This window comes from Cricetulus griseus, chromosome 2, assembly GCF_003668045.3.
Source record: "Cricetulus griseus strain 17A/GY chromosome 2, alternate assembly CriGri-PICRH-1.0, whole genome shotgun sequence".
In the NCBI taxonomy this organism is placed as follows: domain Eukaryota; kingdom Metazoa; phylum Chordata; class Mammalia; order Rodentia; family Cricetidae; genus Cricetulus; species Cricetulus griseus.
The window spans coordinates 41,192,031-41,214,378 of record NC_048595.1 but is presented as its reverse complement, the minus strand read 5'-3'; the positions used below and the strand labels follow the sequence as shown (position 1 = coordinate 41,214,378).

General features: G+C 45.9%; 2 protein-coding genes across 4 annotated transcripts; one reads left to right on the top strand and one right to left on the bottom strand.

The window, feature by feature from the left end:
• Positions 1 to 257: 257 nt before the first annotated feature.
• On the bottom strand, positions 258 to 5,654 carry LOC107978069 (translation initiation factor IF-2-like). Its single transcript, XM_035438667.1, has 4 exons — positions 5,542 to 5,654; positions 4,627 to 5,334; positions 3,867 to 3,974; positions 258 to 346 (listed from the first exon to the last, which is right to left on the bottom strand). The coding sequence occupies exons 1-2, from the start codon at positions 5,652 to 5,654 to the stop codon at positions 4,686 to 4,688; spliced, it is 762 nt and encodes a 253-aa protein (XP_035294558.1). The 3' UTR covers positions 258 to 346; positions 3,867 to 3,974; positions 4,627 to 4,685.
• On the top strand, positions 4,797 to 20,898 carry Cc2d1b (coiled-coil and C2 domain containing 1B). Of its 3 annotated transcripts, none has more exons than XM_027402428.2 (25): positions 4,797 to 4,932; positions 6,160 to 6,242; positions 8,815 to 8,959; positions 9,800 to 9,906; positions 10,283 to 10,441; positions 10,852 to 10,977; positions 11,143 to 11,302; positions 11,406 to 11,587; positions 11,748 to 11,823; positions 11,928 to 12,038; positions 12,122 to 12,252; positions 12,485 to 12,557; positions 12,708 to 12,829; positions 13,209 to 13,326; positions 13,406 to 13,578; positions 13,979 to 14,104; positions 15,083 to 15,141; positions 15,229 to 15,345; positions 15,636 to 15,709; positions 15,817 to 15,875; positions 16,091 to 16,142; positions 17,307 to 17,406; positions 17,569 to 17,659; positions 18,601 to 18,730; positions 18,975 to 20,898. In XM_027402428.2, exons 2-24 carry the CDS (start codon positions 6,177 to 6,179, stop codon positions 18,727 to 18,729), a joined length of 2,556 nt encoding a protein of 851 aa, XP_027258229.1. In that variant the 5' UTR covers positions 4,797 to 4,932; positions 6,160 to 6,176; the 3' UTR covers position 18,730; positions 18,975 to 20,898. The 3 variants fall into 3 exon arrangements, with proteins under 3 accessions (XP_027258229.1, XP_027258228.1, XP_027258230.1); XM_027402427.2 differs by having other exon boundaries at positions 18,967 to 20,898; XM_027402429.2 differs by lacking the exons at positions 12,485 to 12,557; positions 12,708 to 12,829 and having other exon boundaries at positions 18,967 to 20,898.
• The last annotated feature ends 1,450 nt before the right edge of the window (positions 20,899 to 22,348 follow it).

The following is a 22,348-nucleotide window of genomic DNA, read 5'->3' as shown; positions in this document are numbered from 1 at the left end:
ATTGGCTACACTGGTTGCCTCTGGGAAATAACCTGGTGGTTTGTCAGAGGTGAGGAAAAGTTCAGTGTATGTTGCGATGTCTTCGATCATGCATGACATAAAATTTATTTTCTGGAAAAGAACGGGGTCAGGGGGTTGTGTGCATTACAGTGACAGTGCTCCTTGTATGCATGAGGTACTGGGTTCATTTCCCACTGCTAAATGCAAACCAAATGCTGTTAGCCACTGATGCCTTGTGCCCTGCATGGTACATACCTACCTGCAATCCATAATTTGGGAGGCTGAAGCAGAAGGATTGCTGTAGGTTTGATGCTAGCCTGGGTCACACAGTAAATTCAAAACCAGCCTGAAAAAAAAAGAACTGATAGAAATAATAGGTATAAAGTTTTAAAAGGTATCACTCACAGTGATACACACAGTGCCTGAGTGGTTAAGGGGACTAAATCTTTCAGAGAATCAGGGTTCAGTTCCCAGCACCCAATGGCTCACAACCATCTGTAACTCCAATTATAGGGTATCTGAAAACTTTCCTTTTGTCTTCTAAGGGCACCAAGCATGTACATGGTACATACACATACCTACACGCAGGCAAACACTCAAATTTTTAAAACAAAATTTTGTCTGCATCAGTGTTTATATACCGCCTGTGTGCATTCCTTTCAGGCCAGGAGCAGCCATCTCATCCCTTGAAACTAGTTACAAATGGCTAAGTAGCCATGTGTATGCTGGGAACCAAATCTGTCCTCTGCTGAGCCACCTTTTCAGCCACAGTATCAGAATATTTTTATAATTTCCAAGATTAAATAAAAGGAAGAAGAGTAAAGATGTCATTTACAGAAGAAAAATTGATATAGAAATGGATACTTAACAATGTTATGGATTTTGGCTTATTGATACAAATTTAAGGTCAATTTTGTTATATGTATATTTATTTTGTTTAGGTATTGTGTTTGTGGTATCTTATTTAAAAATGTATAATACAGATTATAGTCACCTTTAATAGTAAAAAACTTAGGTTTTCTAGATATACAGAGATATATTTGAGATGGATTTAGTCTTCAAACCTTTCAAAGACCTTGAGAATATGGCATTTAAAATGGTTTAGAGTTTTTCATGACAATGAGACACAACTGCTCCTAGCAACACCAATTACTTCATAGAGGAAGATGGGCATGGAAGAAACTTGTTATGGAGTTTGCTTTTGATATAGCAATACTAGCCATTTGTACAATAAACTGCTCTTGCCTGGACTGTCTGACTGTATGCTTTATAAAGCAGGAAAGTGACTGGTGAACATGCCAAAACAAGATGGGACAGGTCTTAAGGGTTCCTGCTTCGTGGAAGAGTGCCAGGCATTTTGCAGGACACAGAAAAATGACTGACAAACTGCCAATGCAAGCAAACAGTTTAAGATTTCCTGCTTCACTGAGAAGTCTGCCACACACACAGTGGTCTATGGGCTGAAGATGGATGCTCCAACGTTATAGAGGAACTTTGGGTTGCTGACCAGGCAATGAAATGTCTCTGTCAATTCTAGAGTTCTAAATATTATTCTTCTGTGGTCTTTGATGGAGTTGAAGAAAGATAGTTATGGTTATGGTTTTCCTTAGTTATGATTAGAGATAAGCTACATAGAAGACTTTAGACTCACAAAGATAGATGAGAGAATATTTTCTTTAAATTTTGCTAAATGTTAATGGACTAAATATTGTTAACTGTAGTTCTTGTTATATATTTTACTATGTTAAAGTTAAAACCCTTTTTATTTAGACAGAAAAGAGGAGATGGTGGGGAATGTTCTTCTGTATATATATTTCTCTTATTGGTTAATGACTAAAACACTGATTGGCTGGTTGTCCAGACAGGAAGTGACATGGCTGGACAGAAACTTGCCACTAGCTAACCATAGAGGTCTGGATGTCTGTGCAGACAGACAGGAAGTGATATATAGCTGGGCAGAACCAGGATATAAGCAGGGACAAACAGGAAATCATCTTCTCTACAGAGACACATAGCAGTCACCATGTGAGCCAACAAAGGAGTTAGAGGTCCGGACCCTTCTCTAGTAAGCCAAAATCCACACCAATATAAAGCATTCATTTCTTCATCAAAAAATGAGCAACTAACAAAATGAAGCAGTTGAAATGGATCAAAGACATGATTCTAAAAACCAAAAATGGGAACTCTTTCAGAGGATCTGAACTTAGTTTCTAGAATTGAAGTCAGATAGCTTACAATTCCAACTCCTGTATTTGATACCCTCCTGACCTCCATGGACATCTTGCATGCACAAATGCAGACAACTGATCATTTTTAATTGCCAGAAATAAAAAGAAGCTGAAGAGATGACTCAGTGATGAAGACCATATACTGTTCTTGCAGAGAATCTGAATTCCTTGCACCTACATCTGGCAGTTCACAATTTCCTGTAACTCCAGGGTATCTAACACCCTCATATGGACTCTGAGGGCATGTGCACTTGTATGTAAATGTCTACACACAGATCCACACACGAATACATTATCAAAAAGTTTTTAATCTCTAAAAATCTGAAATGTGACTGGAGAGATGGCTCAGTGGGTACGGTGTTTACTTCACAAACCTGACCAACACACAGAAAAGCTGGGCACAGTGGTAAGCATGTGTAACTCCAGCATTGGGGGTTAAAAGGCAGGTGAATGAATCCCTAAGGGCTTAATAGTCAGCTGGAACTGAGCTCTGGGTTCATTCACTAAGCGTTTCTGTCTCAGAAAAATGAGGAGGAAAACAACAGAGGAAGACACCAATATGAACCCAGGCATGGTGGTGCATGCCTTTAATCTTAGCACTTAACAAGAAGAGGCAGGTGGCTAGTTCAAGGTCTTTTTGGGATGCATGTTGGGACTCCAAAAGCATGCAAAACAGCAAGACAAAAACTGGCTCTCATCTCAAAGGGAATAGTTTATGGAATAAATAGTTGGTTCTAGAGCCAAATGCAAGTGTCAATGGCATGAGAACACAGATTTAGGTTATACCAAGCACCACATTCAAATATGGTAGTGGTTTTATGGAGTTTTTATAGAAACACAAGTTAAACAGAAAATCAGGATTTTCTTTTTTTTCTCTCTCCAGCCAATCTTGTTTCCTATTTTTATTTCTCTGTGTCGTTAAGTGCAGATGGGATTACAGAAGGTTGTGAGACCTTTTATGTGGGTGCTAGGAAATAAGCTCAGGTCCTCTGAAAGAGAAACCAAGTTATTTATTTATTTTAAAGATTTTATGTATTATGTATACAACATTCTGCTTCTGTGTATATCTGCACACCAGAAAGGGGACACCAGATCTCATAATGGATGGTTGTGAGCCAACATGTGGTTGTTGGGAATTGAACTCAGGACTTCTGGAAGAGCAGTCAGTACTCTTAACCTCTGAGCCATCTCTCCAGCCCCCGAAATCAAGTATTTTAAAACCACTGAACCCAGTTCCAAAGAAAATTTTCAGATAAATTGGTGGAAGCTTCAGTTAGGTGGGTTACAGCAAAGTGTAGATTCCCCTGCTATTGGCCTCTGATATTATCTGACGATAGTCTTATCTTTTGGCTTAGTAGAAGCTAGAGATCCATTCATACACCCCAAAAGGATTTACCAGATAATAGTGGACAATATAAATGGCTAGCTAGGCATCTAAAGTAAGCCAAGATAATTTGGCTACAGACCTGCAGCATTTCACCTTTCCATAGTTAAACTTACTAATCTGCTTTCCTAGAATTTTACATGTGGGTGCAACTTTTTCTGGGAACCTCCTTTAACTGAAGTTTCTAAAATAATGACTTCACTATATTGCTCCTGCATATACATCCAGATAACTATATCCTACCATATACTTACACTCAGATCGTGCCTATCGCCCTTCTATTCACAATAGCAAGGAAATGTAATTGGTGTCCATCAACAGGTGCAATATGATGCATATATGTTCACAAGGAACTTACTCATCTGTAAAGAAAAGTGACATTAGGAAATTTGCAGGAAGATAGATGGATCTATAAAATAGATGGATCTATAAAATAGTTGAAGTGATAACACTTTGTGTTGTCTCATGTGGATGCTAGCCTTTAAATATTTATATTATATAGTGGAACCCGAAACAACCCTCAAACACAAAAACTCCGACACCAACAATAACCCATAACCGGGGAGATGTCTCAGTAAGTAAGAGAGCTTGCTCTACAAACATAAGGACATCAGTTCGATTCCCAGAACCTACATTAAAAAGCTAGGCATATGGGGTCTGAGGAGACTGCGCAGTGGTTAGACTCCTGCAACTCTCACAGAGGACCCAGATTCAATTTTCAGAACCCACGCGGCAGCTTACAACCATTTTTAACTTTGGTTCCAGGTGATCCGATGCCTCCTGGGCTCCACGGGCACTGCACATATGGGGTACACTTAACAGATGCAACAGGACACTCTACACATTAAAAAAAATAAAAGGGGGCTGGAGAGAGAGCTCAGGCTAAGAGCACTCCTCCGATCTGAAGTTTCGTCCGTGCAAAGGAGCCCCATTGCCTATGGCCAAGCCCTCCTGAGTGCGCAGAGACGTTAGGCAGGGAGGAGAAACTAGGCCCGCCCGGAAGGGGGCGCCTACCGTGCGTGTGGCGATGGCAGGACGCCAACCTCACAAGGCTTCAGTCAGCCAGTCTCGCGTTACCTGCTCGAAGATGCCTGCGCACTGCCAGCCCCACCCTTAGCGTCACCTGTCTGCGCCCCCGCCCGCTCGCCCGCGCACATGCGCACTGGGGGGTCGCTGGCTGTGGTGTCACGTGCCCGGCGCGAGCCACCGCCTCCTGGGCGGGCGCTTCCTGTGGCTGTCTCCGCCGCCGCCCGGGGGCCGCGGGAAGCCTGGCGGTTCCGAGCTGGAGGAGGCCCGCTTTTGGCTCGGATCCCCCGCGAGGTATGCCACGTGCCCGCGTCCCAGCGTGTGGAGTCTGGGGGCGGCCGGGGGGATGGCGGTAGCTTGGGACGGGACGGGTGTGGCCGTGGGAGGACGTGCTGGTGAGATGAGTCTGGCGTCGCCCTTGGACGAGCACTGGTCTCTCCTGAGTCCCGACCGGTCTGCGGCACCGGAGCGGGCGCCTCATTCTCCTGAGCTCCGAAACCCACCCCCGGTGACGCCTCGCGATTTCTCGGAGTCGCAGTCTGACACTTGTAGTGACGAGCGCTTGGGCGCTCACACCCAGGCAACCTCGCAGCCCTGTTGACTCCAGCTCCAGCTCCAGGCGCGGGACCCCGTCTATTTCTCAGTCCCCACGCTCGGTCATAGACTTGCAAGATGCTCAGGGCCAAGGTTTCCCGCCTGGTGTCACCTCACACTTCCCCGTGCATCTTTTGCAGCTCTCAGTGATTCCCAATGCTGTCAGGATAACGCCCAAATACCTTTAGAGCCTCAAGTGTTTCTATTTCGTCCCTGTTCTAGTCTCGCGGTTTTGGTTTTTGCCTCGGTGATGCCGGGCCTTCCTTTTCCTTGTGTAGACCAAGCGATTTCTCATCTTAGAACCAGTACCAGTTTGTTAGATTTGCTTGGAATTCTGCTTGTCCCCAGTCTCCAAACTTTGACTCAGCATAGATATCATCCTTTCTAAGATGCCGTTTTTGATGTCCTGGATAAAGGGCCATCTCTGGCATCCACGGCCCCTGCAGTAGCCCTGTGGTGGTTGTCTGCCCAAGGATTGGTTTCCTTGAAGATTGAGGTGGGAGCAGATGAGTTTCTGCACTTCCAGCGCTGGGCTGGTTGAGCCACAGTACCCGTTGATCTCTTGTGACATCTTTCAGAGGATCTGAATGCTGAGTCAGGTGTGGAGTGTCCAGGGAAACTGATGGTGAAAGCGATCAGTGTGTGTTGCCTATTGGTACCCGTTAGCCATGTACAACTGCTAAGCGTTGCTTCCATGAATCTGTCTTCCATGTCCATCAGTCAGTTCAATAACTATTGTGTACCCACTCCCCATTATCACTGTTGACAATGGTACCTAGTCTTTCATCCACTGCCTGCTCTTGCCGGCTTTAATTACAATGTGGTGTTTTACCTGATGGAATGCGCTCCTCAACCACTGGTACCCCTGTTGCAGCCATGTCTCATCATCTGCTCCAGTATAAGTCTCTTCAACTTTACACCTAATAGGTATCTAGCCTGCCAAGATGCCAGGGCCAAGACCTCAGAAGGGCCCTAAGACCAGAGGCCAGGGTGCTGCAACTGCCAAGCAGGTATGGACATGATCTCCTTTACCTCAGGGTCAGCTTGGGGTGGGCATCTCTAGTCACTTGTGACAAATTGATTCACTGGTGTGGTGACTTTTTAGTCCATAGGTAGTGCTTATGGTGGTGAAGGCCTTAAGAGTTCAGTGACTGGAGCCTCATCTCTCTTGGGTTTCAACTCTGCCATCCTGTTGTGGCCATACCACATACCACCTGAGTGTTCAGGAGCTACCAAGGCATAGATTGTTCTGAGACCCAAGTGTTCTCACAGGTTCCTTATTTAGGGTGATAACTGTGTTCGCTAGCTCTAGGGTGCCAGGACTTTAGGGCTATAGCCAGTGGTAGTCAGTTGCTGCCCACGGACAAAGGGGCAGACATTAGTGAGGGAATCTGAAGGAGGTATATCCTCCATGTTTTCTGCCTTTATTTCCTCTGGGTCTTAGACTGTTTTTATTGTCTTCTGGAAGCAGGTAGGCTGGGCTTGGTGGGCCACAGCCAAATCCCAGTACTTTGGAGGCAGAAGTAGGAAGATGACAAATTCAAGGCCACAATTCAGTGGGCTACATAAGCAAGTTTCAGGTCACCCTGGACTGCATAGCAAGCAGGATTCAAACAACAGAACAGGTGGTGGCTAGAGAAATGGCTCCGTGGTTAAGAGTGCTTGCTGTTTTTTCAACAGAATGGGATTGAGTTCCTTCCACCCACTTGGTGACTTACAACCACGTGTCACTCCAGTTCTAGGGGATTTGACACTCTTTTGGCCTCCATGGGCACTGTAGCCACACAGTGCACATACATACATACATGTGGGCAAAACCATGATAGATATAAAAAGAAACAAAATTTAACAAATCAGAACAGACAATAAAAAATCAGTTAAGGAATGGTTTGGGATACAGGGCATACATGTCATTAAAACCTTATTTTAAATTATTTTAATTTGTTGTCCAGAAAGTTTGGGTTATTACTGAACATTGGGGTAAACTAGTACCCATATCTGCCTAGAATATTCAAAATAATGGACACAAAATAAGGTAGAGAGAGGGGAAGATGAGTTAGTGTTTAATAGGCACAGAGTCCGTTGTGCACATGATTGTGTGAATAGATAGTAATGATGGCTGCATAACAGTGGGAATGTGTGATATCACGTAGCTTCATGCTTGCAAACAGGTGGCATGGCAGATTTCATGCTGTGTGTTTACTACGATTAAAAAATAAATGTGTCCATGTGTATAATCCCAGCACTAGGAAGGCTGCAACAGGAGGATCATGAGTTCAAGGCCAGCCTAGGTTATGCAATGAAAGCATGTCTCGTTACCTCCTAACCCCCCCAAAAAGGTTAAGGGTGTGTGTATGTGGTAGGGTCTCTGAGGATGGTGAGAATTGACTAAGTTGTGAGTAATGCTAAGTGTTATGGCCAGCAGCTGTTGTTGTTGTTAATTAATAATGGTGATACTGATGTCTTACTGATTTCTTAAAAAGTTCTCCATGTTTTATGACTGTTTACCTATCTGCTCATTGGGCCTCAAAGTGAGTAGGGATGGAATTCAGGGCTTGCTAGGCAAGTACTCTTCTCCTGAGTTGTAGTCCCAGCCCTGTTTGTTTTCAAGTTGTCTAGGCTGACTTTGAACTTACCATGTATCCCAGGCGTGTTTTGAACCTGCAGTCTTCCCACCTCACACTTCTGCAGTGCTGGGATCATAAGCATGGGCCACAACACATAATTGTATTTTTTTTTTTTTTTAAGAACAGGGTCTCATGTATAGCCTAGGTTGTCCTTGAACCCTGATCATCCTACCTCCCCCTCCCAAGTGTTGGAATTACATGCATGTGCCATCATACCAGGCTGCATTATGTGATTCTTTTTGTATATTTATTTTGTGGGCTGGTCTCGAGTTCTAGCCTGGAACTCACTATGTAGACCTGATTGGCCTTGGACTTGGAATGGTTCTCCTGTCTTAACCCCTTGCGTTGTGGTTCACTATGTGATTTGAAAAAGAAAGTTACTTAGGTATATGTATATGTGAACATATGCCCTGTGTGGGTGTCCATAGGCCAGGAGAGTGCATCAGATCCCCTAGAGCTGGAGTTAACAGCAATTGTGAGTCACCTGATGTGGTGCTAGGAACTGAACTTGGGACCTCTGCAACAGGAAGAAGCATTTTAGTGCTGAACCATCTCACCAGCCCCTATAATGTGCTTCTTGAGAATCCTCTGAGGGCTGGAAAGATGGCTTTTCTATTACGAGCACTTGGGTGTGGTTCCCAGTTCACACATGGTAGTGTAAAACAATCCATAACTTCAATTTCAGGGGATCTGGCTTCTGACCTCCATAGGCACCAGGCATATATTCATACATGCAGACAAAACATTCTCACACATAAAATTATAAAATCTCTTTGCCATCTGGTGGTGACTGACACATACCTTTGATCCCAGCACTTGAGAGGCAGAGGCAAGCGGATCTCTTGAGTTTGAGGTCAGCCTGGTCTACAGAGAAAGTTCTTGGACAGCCAGGGCTACACAGAGAAACCCTATCTTGGAAAACAAAAATAAAGTCTTTTTTAAAATCTGTTTTTAGCTAGGGCTTTTTGTGGAGTTCAACACTGAGGACATGCTCCTGGGAATGGATGAGACTGAAGATGAGGGAGACCTGGAGGCTGAGCTATTGGCTCTCACTGGGGAAGTGAGGAGCACAACCAAGAAGCCAGCACCCAAGGGGCATGGTGAGTTTTTACACCCTGGGCTGGTGCAGGCCCATGGGGGAGAGGGTCCTTTCCTTACAGCCTGGAAGAATCAGTCAGCCAGCTCCCCTAGTTCTTTTGATAATTATATCCTTCCTTTAGTTCAGCCACAAAAAGGTATTTGGAGCTTCTTCCCCTTCATGGACAAATCTGATTCTAGCCTAGCTCAGTGTTAGTCCTACTAGGGCTTCATATACAGTAGAGGCGATTAGCACTGACAGATTGTGTGCGCAGTAAATAGACATGATGTCAAAAGAGTAAGTGAAATCTCCCGTTTGGTATCAGAATAAGGAGTCTGAATATTCTGCTTTGCAGGAACCCTCACGGGCATCCTGTATGTCTTTGAACTAACGTCAGTGCTGTGACTGGGAAGGGCTCACTAGTCTAGCCCTGCTTTGGGGTTAGACAAGCCTAGGTTTGAATGTCACCTCTTACTAAGATTGTGGATTTGGGGACATGATGTTGGTGCATCTTAGTGTATTCAGTATAGAAAATGAGGATGATGTTGTCCATCTTCCAGAATTGTAAGTAGTAAGTAACTTGAGTAGATGTGAAAACCATTTACAAATGTGAAAGGCATAGAGGGGGAGTATATTTCTATCTACAAGCAGAAAGCAGGGAAGGGAGCAGCTTGTTACTTGTTGGAGAGCTCAGGAAGGCATCTATAGCAAAGGGTCTTTTGAGCTGGGTTATGAAAAAAGAGTTCTGAGTGGGCCTTTGCTGTGGAAGGGATGGGGACATGTCTACCTGGGGTAGTGAGTATAGAGAATTAAAGACCCTCCTTTGCCGCCCAGCACCTCACTTGAATCACTCTTTCCCCAGCCCCCCTGCCCATGGCCCACATTGAGGAGTTGGCAGCAGACTGCATGCGAGATCTGGAGGAGGAGGGCGAGGAAGATGAAGGGCTGGAGGAAGATGCAGAGCTGCTGGTACGTTTGCCAGGCTGGTGTCCAAGGATCCGCCCTGGCATGGTAGAGGAGAGAGCTTTTGAGGGGCTGGGGTTTGTTCCTCTTTGCCCCAGACTGAGTGAGCACCCTTCCTTTCCCAGGCAAGACCTCATGGCTATACAGTAAGAGATCTGTCTCCTTTGACTTTTGGCCTGAGCTCTGCAGTTTGGAATTCTCAGATTTGAAGTCTGTTTTTATCAGACTATATTACCTTGACCATATTAAAGACCTGTTGGTAAAGAGCACTAAGCTCAGGATTTGACAGTGACAGATACTGCTGGAGACATGAGTCCTTTAACTTTTTTCTAGTCATGAGTGGCTATGAGGCACCCAAACTTCTTGGATTGTGTTTCCCCAGACAGAGCTGCAGGAAGTCCTGGGAGTGGATGAAGAAACTGAGCTGCTAGATGACAGGGAGGCAACAAGCCCAGACTTGTCTGAGGAGAAGGCACAGGACAACACTGAACAACCTGTAGTGCAGACAGCCTTCCAACAGGCTCTACCTGCAGTGCCCCAGGTAGGTTTTGCAGAAAGGCCCTAATGTGTCCTTGATGCTCCTGTGTGTCCCAAATAGTATGCATGAAGCATGGTTTACACAAGCAGAGTTGCCTCATAGCAGCTACTCCACATAGAAAGCAGGCATGAGAAACTTCCATAGCTGGCAGACTTCAAAGGCCTTCCCGTTCCAGGCCACTCCTGGACATCATTCCATGGCCTCTACTGATGCGGAGGGAGAGGGGAGCTCTGTTTGCCTGAATTAGTGTCTGGCCTCTCTTGTGGGCTTTGCCTCAAACTCTGGGGGTTTAGATACTTCTTTCTCCTGGAGTCCCAGAGATCCGTCTTCTGGGGTAGCTTCCTCACAGGGAGAGAATGGCAAGGGCCTAGCTGGCTACGGAGTGGCCCAGCCCTGAGCTGAAGTATCTGCAGGCTGGAGGGCCTCGGGGGCTGCAGGCTTTGCTGGAGGAAAGGATCCATAACTACCGGGAGGCTGCAGCTAGTGCCAAGGAGGCTGGTGAAGCTGCCAAAGCCCGGCGTTGTGAACGAGGCCTGAAGGTGAGTCGGGTTGTCTGTGAGGCAGACTGGGAGAGCAGGGCTGTGGGTAAGGTGGCAGTAAAGGGAAGGCCACTCACAGGTGTGATAAACATGGTGGGTCCCTGGCCTGTCTTCCAGCAAGGCCCAGGTAGCTACCTGCATTCCTAGTCTAATTCTTTCTTTTAGACTTTGGAGTCCCAGCTTGCCACTGTGAGGAAAGGTGGGAAGATCAGTGAGGATGAGATTCCACCTCCCGTAGCCTTGGGCAAAAGGCCTCCACCCCACCAGGAAACAGCCAGCAGAAACTCTGAGAAAGAAACACCAGCTCCCTGTGCCATGGAGCCAGGTATCTGAGGATATCCTGTTCTTGTTCCCAAAGACCAGCAGGACGTGGGGTGGGCTAGGGAGAACTCTAGCCAAGTTCTCTAAGGGTCTTTTGTTTTGTGTAGGCAACCTTTTCCAACCTGAGACCAGCCTCCCAGGCAGCTCTGCCATTGCTCCCCTGCCTGATGCAGACCTAGACCCACAGGCCCTGTTGTTAGCACGACAGAGAGAGTACAAAGTAGCTGCTCTCAATGCCAAGCGGGCTGGGGATCTAGATCGTGCCCGGGAGCTCATGAGGATTGGGAAGGTATGACATCCTGCTTTCATCCTGTAGATGGGGAAGCAGAGGCTCAGAGAGGGAGCCAGACAGCATCTGGATGAGAATTGTTTCAGGCCTGATGGGAATTGTTTCAGGCCAGGCTTTTGGGGTACCCTGGCTTATGCCTGTAACTGCTCTTCCTTTGCAGAGATTTGGTACTGTCCTGGAGGCCCTGGAGAAGGGGCAGCCTGTGGATCTGAGTGGCATGCCCCCAGCACCTGAGGGTCAGTCAGATAATGGGGGTATCTGCTTAGGCTGGGATTAAGGAGGAATATGAAATGTGTGGTTGGCCAGACACTCTGACTACCCTGCTACTCTGGGTCCCCAGATCTGAAGGCTCTCCCACAGGCTTCTAAGGCCCCCACAGCAACCCGAGTCCTATCCCCAGCAGTGGAGCAAGTGCAACCAGTGATGACCTCTGACCTCCCAGCCACCCCAGGTAGGACTTCACAGTGGGACAGTTGAGTGGGGGCCTGGGAAGAGGCAGGATGAGCTGATAGTCTCTTTTTACTACCTTCATAGTGGCCCCTGCAGAGCCAAAAACAGTGCTGGATGCTTTACAGCAAAGGCTGAACAGGTACCGTGAGGCAGGCATCCAGGCCCGGGCCAATGGGGATGAGCGTAAGGCCAGGATGCATGATCGCATTGCAAAGGTGAGCCTGTTGCTGTGCAGTCCCTATCCTATGCTGGCCTGTCCTGGCTGTGTCCTGCCTGTCTGCTTTCCTACAAGCCCTGGGCTTCTCCAAGTCCTTGTCTGTTTGCAGAGGTCTTGCTGCCTTGGGAGCACTTTCCTCCTAGGGTTGCAGCCTTTCCCTGTCTTCTCTCTCTGCCTCTCTGCAGTGAGGCTGCAGGCTGCTACAAATTCCTTCCTTCCTTTCCATGTAGCAATATCAGGATGCTGTTCGAGCTCATCGAGCAGGACAGAAAGTTGACTTTGCTGAGTTACCTGTTCCTCCAGGTGGGTGGGGTTTGGCCTATGGAACTTAAGAGGTTTCTGAGCAAGAAAGTAGGGAAAAAGAAATTTCACGTGTGTGTAACTCCACCCACAGAGCAGCCTCGGGTGTCCTTAATGCCGCTACCTTGCTCCCTCTCCATCCTGTTTTCTCAGGCTTTCCTCCCATCCCTGGCCTGGAGCCCAGTACAGGTGTCGAGGAGGATTCCATGGCAGCAACTTTGGCAACTGCCCAAAAACTGGCCTCAGAATCAGTCCTGGTAGATGAAGATGAGGAGGTTTGGCTATGGGCCCAGGATATCAGGGTTTGGTCAGGGGGACAACAGATAAGGAATAAACCCAGATCCTACTGTTGTATATTAATCTCATAAAATAGAAATATTTCCCTCTATTTTTGGGAAAATCTTTGCCAGAGGCAGAACTAGAATTCAGACCTGAGTATTTCTGACCCCCTCTCTTATGGTGATCCTTCTTGTCAGGGAAGTTAGGCTAGAAAGCTTTTGAGGTTTCTGTCTTTGAGTTCTATGACTCTGGATGCAAAGCCACTCCACTGAGGTCACACAGTGAATGGGTGCAGTGTTGGGAGGTAGCCAAAGTCTAGGCCAGGGTGGGGAATGTTAACTATTTCATAGCCTCCTAACTGAGTGCTACCTGCAGAGTGACGCCCCAGCACAGGCCCCAGTGGCCAAGAAGCCAGCACAGCCTCTGGCCCATTCATCTCGTCTTCTGACTGAGCCCAAGGCCTCAAGTTCTAAGGAATCACTGAGTCCGTCTGGTGAGTCAGGGACCGACAGGACAGACAGTGGTGGTGGTCCAGTGAGACAGGCATGGCCCTAACCATTGGCTTCTTTTAGCTCGGGAGCAGCTGGCACTGCTGGAGGCTCGGAAACTGCAATACCAGCGAGCAGCCCTGCAAGCCAAGCGCAGGCAGGATCTGGAGCAGGCCAAATCTCATTTACGAGTGGCTAAAAGTCTTGAGGCCCAGATCATCCAAGCCAGAGCAGGTCAACCCATTGACCTTTCCAAGGTGAGTGCCACCCACTGAAGCAGGAGGCTACCTCAAGCAGAGAGGTGGGGCCTGGTTGATGGGCATGAACTGGGGTGGCTTCTGGGTGGATGTAGAAGTTGTGTAGAATGGCGACAGCAGGGAAAGAGTCTTTTGCTTTTCTCCCTTTTGTAGCCTTGAGAATAGACCATTAGGGAGATAGAAGGGGAAAGGAATATGGGTTAACTGTGGTCAGAGGGGACATGGCAGCCAGTCTAGTAAAGCAGTGCTGTAGAGTCCAAGGTAGACTGGGAGGCAGTAAGTGCCACTGGAAGTTAATGGCAGTTGGGGGAAAAAAGTATAGTATGGATTCCTGTGTTTGTTTGGCTCAATAGAGGTGTAATGTGACTCTTGGGCCCGAGGGGCCTTATGATCTGGGCAGGTGCCTTCACCCTTGACGGATGAAGAGGGTGACTTCATCCTCATTCACCATGAGGATCTGCGACTTTCCCAGAAGGCTGAGGAGGTGTATGTCCAGCTACAGAAAATACTCCTGGAGCAACATGAGGTCAGTAGCCCGTGTTATCTATGCCTTCTCTGTCCTAGCATGGGTTCAGGGTCTAACTCTTCTCACTGGCCTAAGGTATGACCCTGAACAAGTCACTTTCCTCATTTGCAAAATGAAGCTACCCTTTTAAATTTTACTTTAGTTTCTTTAAACATGTATGTTTTGCTTACACGTATGTGTATGTATATCACATATGTGTCTTATACCCACGGAGGTCAGAAGACATTGGATTCCTTGAAACAAACTGGAGTTCTGGTGCTTGTGAGCCACTATGTAGGTGCTGGGAACTAGCACAGGTCCTCTGCTCTTACTTAGTGAGCATCTCTCTAAGCCCTTTTTCATGTAGTTTAGAAATTCAAACAGCAGAGTGAAGGGGACTGGGTTTTGTGAGAGGGAACTGACCTGAATTGCTGCCTTTTCTGAGAAGACAGAGTTCTAAGGTTCTTGCTGGAATTTGTTTTTTGATGGTGTTGATCGTTAAGACAAAATCTTGTATGTACCATGCTTTTCCTAGAACTCATCATGGACCACAGGCTGATTTCAAACTCAAAGTCCTTCTGCCTCAGCTTCCCAAATGCTGGAATTATAGACAGTGTCACCACACCTACATGAATTAAGTTTTGAAGGAAGGAGTTTGCAAATGAAGTTTTAGGAAATGGCTATCCTCAGAGGAAGCACCCAAGTGCAGGTAGAGCCAAGCATGGTGGGTGACAGATAACTGCAAAACCAGCACCTGGGAGGACGAGGCAGGAAAACGGTATGAGTTCCAGTGTGGGCTGTGTAACCAAGACCCTGTCTCAAACTGACAAATACATGGAAGCAGGAAAGTGTGTCAGGCTTTAGGAGGAGTGCCCTGGGAATATGTTTTATAGGAGAGCTTCAGCTAAAGAGGACTGTTAGGAGCTTTGAGAGGTTGGCCTTGCTAGCCTTGGCACGATCTGCTCTGGCTATGGAATCACACTGGGCTCCTGTTTCTAGAAGTGCCTGCTGTTCTCCAAGCAGTTCATGCACCAGGGCAATGTGGCTGAGACTACCCGGTAAGTGCCAAGGCTGTGCTGGGCTTGTTGGGTTAGGGACCAGATAACAAATCCTATCTTGCTGACTTGGTTACCTGTCCCTGGCAGGTTTGAGAAGCTTGCTCAGGACCGAAAGAAACAGCTTGAGATACTGCAGCTAGCTCAGGCCCAGGGCCTTGACCCTCCCAGCCACCACTTTGAGTTGAAGACCTTCCAGACTGTGAGGTGCCAAAGCCTAAGGGAAACTGTGGCTCTGTGCAGGGATAGGGCAAAAGGTTGGGAGCAGAGCATGGAGACTCTGGAGTCTTCAGTGAGACTTCCCAGTGCCATGGGGGGTGGGGTGGGGGTAGGGGTGCTGCCTTCAGGAAGGAGCTCAGAACTGCTGTGCCATAGAAATGGCTTGGAGCAGGAGTCAGAGACCAAGGACTGCCAGCAGTCCTTGCTCTGGACCTCTGTGCTGGCCCTTGTTCTGCTACTGTCTTTTTACTCTGCACTCTCTTGATTCTGGTCTGTAGGATCTTCTCAGAACTCAACAGCACAGAAATGCATCTGATCATCGTCAGGGGAATGAACCTCCCAGCCCCACCAGGTACCCAGGGTCGCCGTACTGAAGGATGTTGTCCACATATCCTACCTGATGCCTGGGTACCAGGCTCTAACTGTGCTTTCCCACCTGACTCCCTTTTTTCTCTGTAGGAGTGACGCCTGATGACTTGGATGCTTTTGTACGCTTTGAGTTTCACTACCCTAACTCGGTGAGGTTCTGATAGGGTTAGGACCCTCTGACCCCCAGTACTGTTTAGTTTCTCTGCATCTTTGAGAGGCATGGCCATAGGGACGGGTTGCTTTCCTTACCACTGATTCAGCCAAAGTGCTATGTGCATGCCTGTTTTTTTTGTTTGTTTTTTGTTTATTTGCTTTTTTGGGGTTTTTTTGATCGATTTTAACATCTGTCATCTTGCTGCTGTAGGACCAGGCTCAAAAAAGCAAAACAGCCGTGGTAAAGAATACAAACTCTCCAGGTGAGTGACATGTAAGACCTATTTTTGTTCTTCTTGTGTGGACAACCCAATTTCCAGTATTTTATGAGCTACTGTCTGTCTTGGCCCACCCAACTCAAAAATAAAGGCAGGCATTATTAATAGTTCTCTTACATAGTTGTGAATACTGAAGCCTAAGGCTGGAGGGCTCAGTGGTTAAGAATGTACTGCTTTTGGGCTGGAGAGATGGCTCAGTGGTTAAAGCACTAGCTGCTTTTCCAAAGAACCAGGGTTCAATTCCCAGCACCCATATGGCAGCTCAAACTGTAATTTCAGTTCTAGGGAATCCAACACCATCACACAGATGTACATATAGGCAAAGTACCAATGCACATAAAATTAAAAAAAAAAAAAAAAAGAAGAAGAAGAAATGTAATGTTCTTGCAGAGGACCTACTTCTGGTCCCCAACACTCTCATTAGAGTTACATATCCACCTACCTGTAACTAGCCCCAGAAGGACACCATGCCTCTGGCATTCTTGGTCACTTGCACACACACACGTGCATACATACATACTATTAAAACTAAGACAGGTATTTTTCAGTTTTTTTTTTAGATAGGATCAGTATGTAGCTTGTAGCTCTGCCTAGCCTGGAATTCACACAGATCCATCTACCTCTGCTTACTGAGTGCTGGGATTAAAGGTGTGCACTACCACACCTGAAAAAAAAAATTAATGAAATTCTTAAGAAAAAGCAATTCAAAAACTGAGGCTTGAGGTTGAGTAAAGGGATTTGTCTGGGGGCTCAAAGCAAGGAAGTGTTAAAAGTGGACTTGAAGGCTTGTTGTGTGGTGGCTCACACCTGTTATCCTAATACTTGGGAGGCAGAGGCAGGAGAATCACAGCAAGGTTAATGCCAGTGTGGTCAATATAGTGCGTTCCAGGCTAGCCAGTACTACATAGTGAGACTGTCTTAAGCAGGGGTGAGGGAGATGGTACTTGAAGCCAGGAATTCTCACTCCAGATTCCAAGGGCTTTCCAATATATGTCTCAGATCACCAGAATATTTACAAGGCCAGAACCTATGTGCTCTTCCTTTCTCTGGTGACTGACACCCTAAATTGCAGGCAGTGAGCTCGAGAGAGGAAGCCTGCCCTGGGCTTCCTTTTCTGCTTCCCCAAGAATTCCAACCCTCTCCTTGCAGAATTTGAACAAGTTTTCAAATTAAACATCAATCGAAATCACCGTGGCTTTAAGAGGGTGATCCAGAGCAAAGGAATCAAATTTGAGATCTTTCACAAAGGGTAAGAATTCTTTCTGTCAGTCCCACTGGCAGGGGAGGAAGGGAGGAATGGCAGATCTGTTCCCGTTGTTCCCCATACCACTGTTTGCTTGCACTGAACTTGGCCAGTTCATTCCTGCCCTCTCTGTCCAGGCTAATCCTCTGCTATGTCTTGCCTTCCCAGATCCTTTTTTAGAAGTGACAAGCTGGTTGGCACAGCACACCTGAAATTGGAAAGGCTGGAGAATGAGTGTGAGATCAGAGAGATCATGGAGGTAGGGTCCAGGATGAGGTGATATCCTTGGAACTCTGTTTTCAAATTGTCTGAAGTGTGCTTTGGAATGGGCTGTGTCCCTGTGTCATGAATGGGGGAAGTAAAAAGTCTGAGCATCTTTCAAAGGCAGCCAGATGGGAAGAAGTCATACTCTTTCCATAGTCTGGGACTACTTAAGTTCCTAAGGGTGACAGTTGAGAGAAGATCCTGGAGGATTCTGAACAATGCTCGGCATGGTATAGATTTCTGTTTGTAGGACTGTGTTGTGCTTGGGGCAGTGGGCAGTAGCAGGAGGCAGAGAACAAGCTCCAAACAGGAAGTGGATATAGTATTTCTAGATCATATGTCAGTTGTGATTGAAAACTGGGCAGGTAGCTCCTTAAGCTTTTATAACCTTACAGGGTTATACAAACTGAGGTGCTTTAAGAATCTTCCTTTAACAAATGGGGAACAAGCCTGTGGAAAAGGGACTTGATAGTTCCTAGTTTGTCCTTAGCAGAGCCAGGTCCAGACAGACCTGGAGTTGTCCTAAGGTGGGGCCTAGTCTGAATTGCCCTGAGGGTGGTTGAATTTCTCAAGCTTGTTGCTGTATTTAACTATTCCCTTACCTGCCTTAAAGGAGGTCATGGCCTGAGTTCTACTTGTAATTGCTACCCAACCATCCACTTCTCTGTGGGCCATGTGTGAGGGTGTGGGCTCTGGGCTTCATTCTGCCCCTTGAAGCCAGTGCTAAATGTAGGAGCATTGATACTTACCTAGATTTCTAGGGAAATTTTACTTATTTATGAGATACACTGAAAGTAAGCAGTCCATCACTTCCCATATTGCAGGAGGAAGACAGGGTTCTCCTGATGCAAACACCAAGGATGCATTATCTGCTGTGGGGACCTACCTGTCCTAGACTGTCCCTCAATTACTGTCTTTTTTCTGTGGCTGTCACAGGTTCTGGATGGAAGAAAGCCCACAGGGGGCAAGCTGGAGGTCAAGGTGAGGCTTCGGGAGCCTTTGAGTGGCCAGGATGTGCAGATGGTCACTGAGAACTGGCTGGTCCTGGAGCCCAGGGGCCTGTGAGGTGGGTAGCTCTGAGCTCCAGATCTGCCTCCCTACTAAAACTTTTTTATTAGTCATTTCTGGGGAGAAAGCCTTTGATTTTTCTCCTCTTTGAAGGAGACTAAAGCAAAACTGTTGGGAAGCACTTGTAGGTTGTTTCTGAAGTTCTTTGGTAGACTTGGGGCAGGAAGAGAGCTTCTCAAAGTTAAGAAACCTTTTAAAAATCCAATGGTTTTCTTTGTGCTTTTGCCTTGTGAGGTGGTCAGCACTGGGAGATAATCAGCCAGCATTGGTACCAGCTCACTGACCCAGCGCTGCTGGCTGCAAGAGCCTCTGTACGTGACAGACGCTGCTACCCAAGCACCAAAGATCCACTGAACTAACCGTTGCCTGGGCTTTCCTCGAGCTGCCTTTTCTGGGCCTCCATGGAAGCAGGCCAGATCCTAGGAGCTTCTCCTACAGCCTTCCATTCCCCAGAATGTGGATGAAGACAAGGATACCCCCACTGCTCTGTGCCATAGAGTCCTATTGCCCCTTAACCTCTGCATAGTAATGATGTACAGTTTAACCCGGCCCCCACTTGTACCATTTCTGGATGTGCCTTTCAAAGATTTAACTGTAAGTGATGGGAAAACTTGAGGGTGATCGGTACCTTCCCTGCTTAGGGGAGGGACAGGATTCCGTGACCCAGCTGGTCAGTGGCAGCCTGTCCCGCCCAGCTGTTTTCCCCATGCTTGTGCCTTTGACCCTGACACCTGCTGCACTAGCCTTTCTGATTCCCAGCGGACTTGGGACAGGAAAATTACTTTGGTACTATTGGTGGGAAGGGGAAGGTTTTCTTGGTTTTGGTCCATGTAACTAAGATATTAACTGGGAAGAAAAGAAAAAAAATATCAATTTTATGTAGCCATTTTTATTTTAAAACTAGGTCTAATTCATTGAAAGGACTTTATATTCTAAGCAGTATCAGAGTCTTCAAATGCCCTGGCTCCCTGTCACTTTAAAAGTCAAATCAGTATTACCATGTGCCCATTGCACCCATGCATTTCTCTTGACAAGGCCTGTCCTCGAGCTGATCACTTGGCTAATCCCTGTTTGTACAAATTCTATAGCTTTTAGTGAATGGATGGAAATGAATGGACAGGTAGTTACAAGAGTTGATATTCACAAATTCTAGATTTCTCAGGAATCAACACCCCAACTCTTTCCCCTGTTTTAAAGCATTAATCTCAACAAAGTCTTCCTCCAGACTTACTTTTTATTTATTTTGGTTGTATGAGGCAGAGTCTCACTCTATAGTCCAGGCTGGTCTTGAACTCACAGCAATCCTTCTGTTGAAGCCTCCCTAGTGCAGGGATTACAGGCATGAGTGACCATGCCCGGCTTCCTCAAGATAATTTGGGAAGGCTCTATGTGAAGGAAGTACATTCAACAGTTGGTCACTACAGTGTTGCGTAAGCAGAGCTCAGGGTGAGCTTGTGTGTCTGTTGGAAATAACAGAGCTAGACCATGCTTCCCTGCCCTTAAGAGTTTATCAAAATTGTTAGTGGTATCATAAAGCAGAAACTAATGACAAAAGCCCTCTGGCCAATCTTACCTAGCAGATGTGAGTTCCTAATCTTTCATATATAAGAGATAGCCACATTGTGTGTGCAGCAGTAATTTGGAATGAAAGGGTCTCTTCCTTCATGAAGGAACCCAGAACAGAGGAGTGGCTGAAGAGTTTTGGTCCTGCTATACTTTCCTTACAATTTACACCTGACTGCTTGCTAAGATGAAGCACCCCTGGGTTATTCTCCAAGATTGCACTCAGCCCTAGGCATTTCTCACTTGACCTCTCTGCTGGAAGTGTTGTAGTGTTCTGAGACTTGAAGGATTTCCCTTTACAACTGGTTCTCTTTCAGTCCACTTGATTGCTCTGCTTATTGAAAAACAACCTCACGGCTGAGGGAGGCCTGACAAAGCCACCCCCTGGACTTGGAGACTGGGGTTCTTAAAGGTCTTTGTTGTAGCCAAGGAATGCATGGGTGGGGGAGGAGCTGCATAAAGCCTCATTTATGTAAGGTTTGTTCAACCACAGTAACCAAACATTGTTCATGGATATAACTAAGAACCAGCCACAAAATCATTTATAAATACTACACTGCACGTCCTTTGATTTACTGAATAAAATGCGAAATTTTAGAGTCAGGAAATTGTGTTCATGAAAGGCAAAGATTTGTAAGATTTTTTTTTTCCTTTTATGTAGTACCACTCTAAAACCTGTATGGTTGCTCTCCTAATTATTAAGGCTCCACCTACCACCAAGTATTTGTGGCATTCCCTAAAAGATCCTTGCACTAAGTGAGGTTAGCTGTTTTGAGTTTCAAACAAATCATAGGGCTGGGGTTGGTAGTCCCAGGAAGCATGTACCTGCTCTATTTCTAATGTGTTAAGGATCAAATGGATTCTTCCTTCTCTGGGTCTTAGATGCCTGGCCTCCAAGATGGGCATCAGTTCCATTCCTGCTCTATTCTTAGGTCCTATGTATATGACTCCTAAAAAATCCCATTATCATTATTTAATTTTAGCATTAGTAAAATAGAAGCTACTGTTAGAAATACATTAAATGCATAATTATCTTTCAGATGATCAAAGAGAAGTCTAATTGGAATTTGGGGGCCTACCAGCAGGACCCAATGTAGATGAAGAAAACAAGAGAATGGGACCTTAGATAATCCAATCATTCTGTCACTTTAAGTGCAGGAGGTATTGAGAAAGAGTTGATGAAAAAATGGAGAGTATCAGGTATAGTGGCATATTCCTATAATCCCAGCACTTGGGAGAAGGCAGGAGCATCAGAAATTGAATGTCATCTTTAACTAAATTGTGGGTTTGAGGCCAGCCTGGGCTACAAGAGAGCCTGTCTCAAAAAACCAGGAAATACATTATACAATATATGCTTACAAATACACTTCGTAAGCATATAACAATATTTTAAAACAAATTACCAGAATGCAATTCTGTTCTTCTGTGTAGAAGGCTCTATATTTATCTTTTAGGTTTAAATATAGAAAACCTTGCCTAATGAGGAATGTGATGTTTTAGCATTTTGCTTTATAATAGAAATTACAGTACACATTATATAAAACCAAAGTTAAAAAGGAGAAAAAAATGAGTATCCTTGATGGCATTAGCCCAATTTTCCAAAATGATTTTACTACACATAAAGGATATTTTATGAGTTAAGAATGTACCTGTCAAAAAAAAAAAATTACCTGTCTTTATGGCTCCAGAATTTGTCTTTTGTGGGAGGGTTAAAAACCTTGCATGTTCTGGAAGATCCATGTCCAACAGCAAGGTTGTTAGCTGGGCAGGAGGATGGGGCAGCTGCTGGAGAAGCACCCATATTTTGAAGTATATTCAGACTAATATAGTAGTCTGTATTGTAGTATTATAGGTTTGGGGATGGTTCAAGGGCTCTTTTCTTACAAGTTAATGTTATTTAGGCCAAAGGTTATTTCTGAGGCTTTGTACCTAAATGTAAGAGAAAGGTTGTGATCCCAGTTCTGTAGCTTCCATCAGCAAAACCTTTGGAGAAGCAGGTATAGAATGTAATCTTCACCCAGAAGAGAGACATGGTCATAGACAGACACATCTG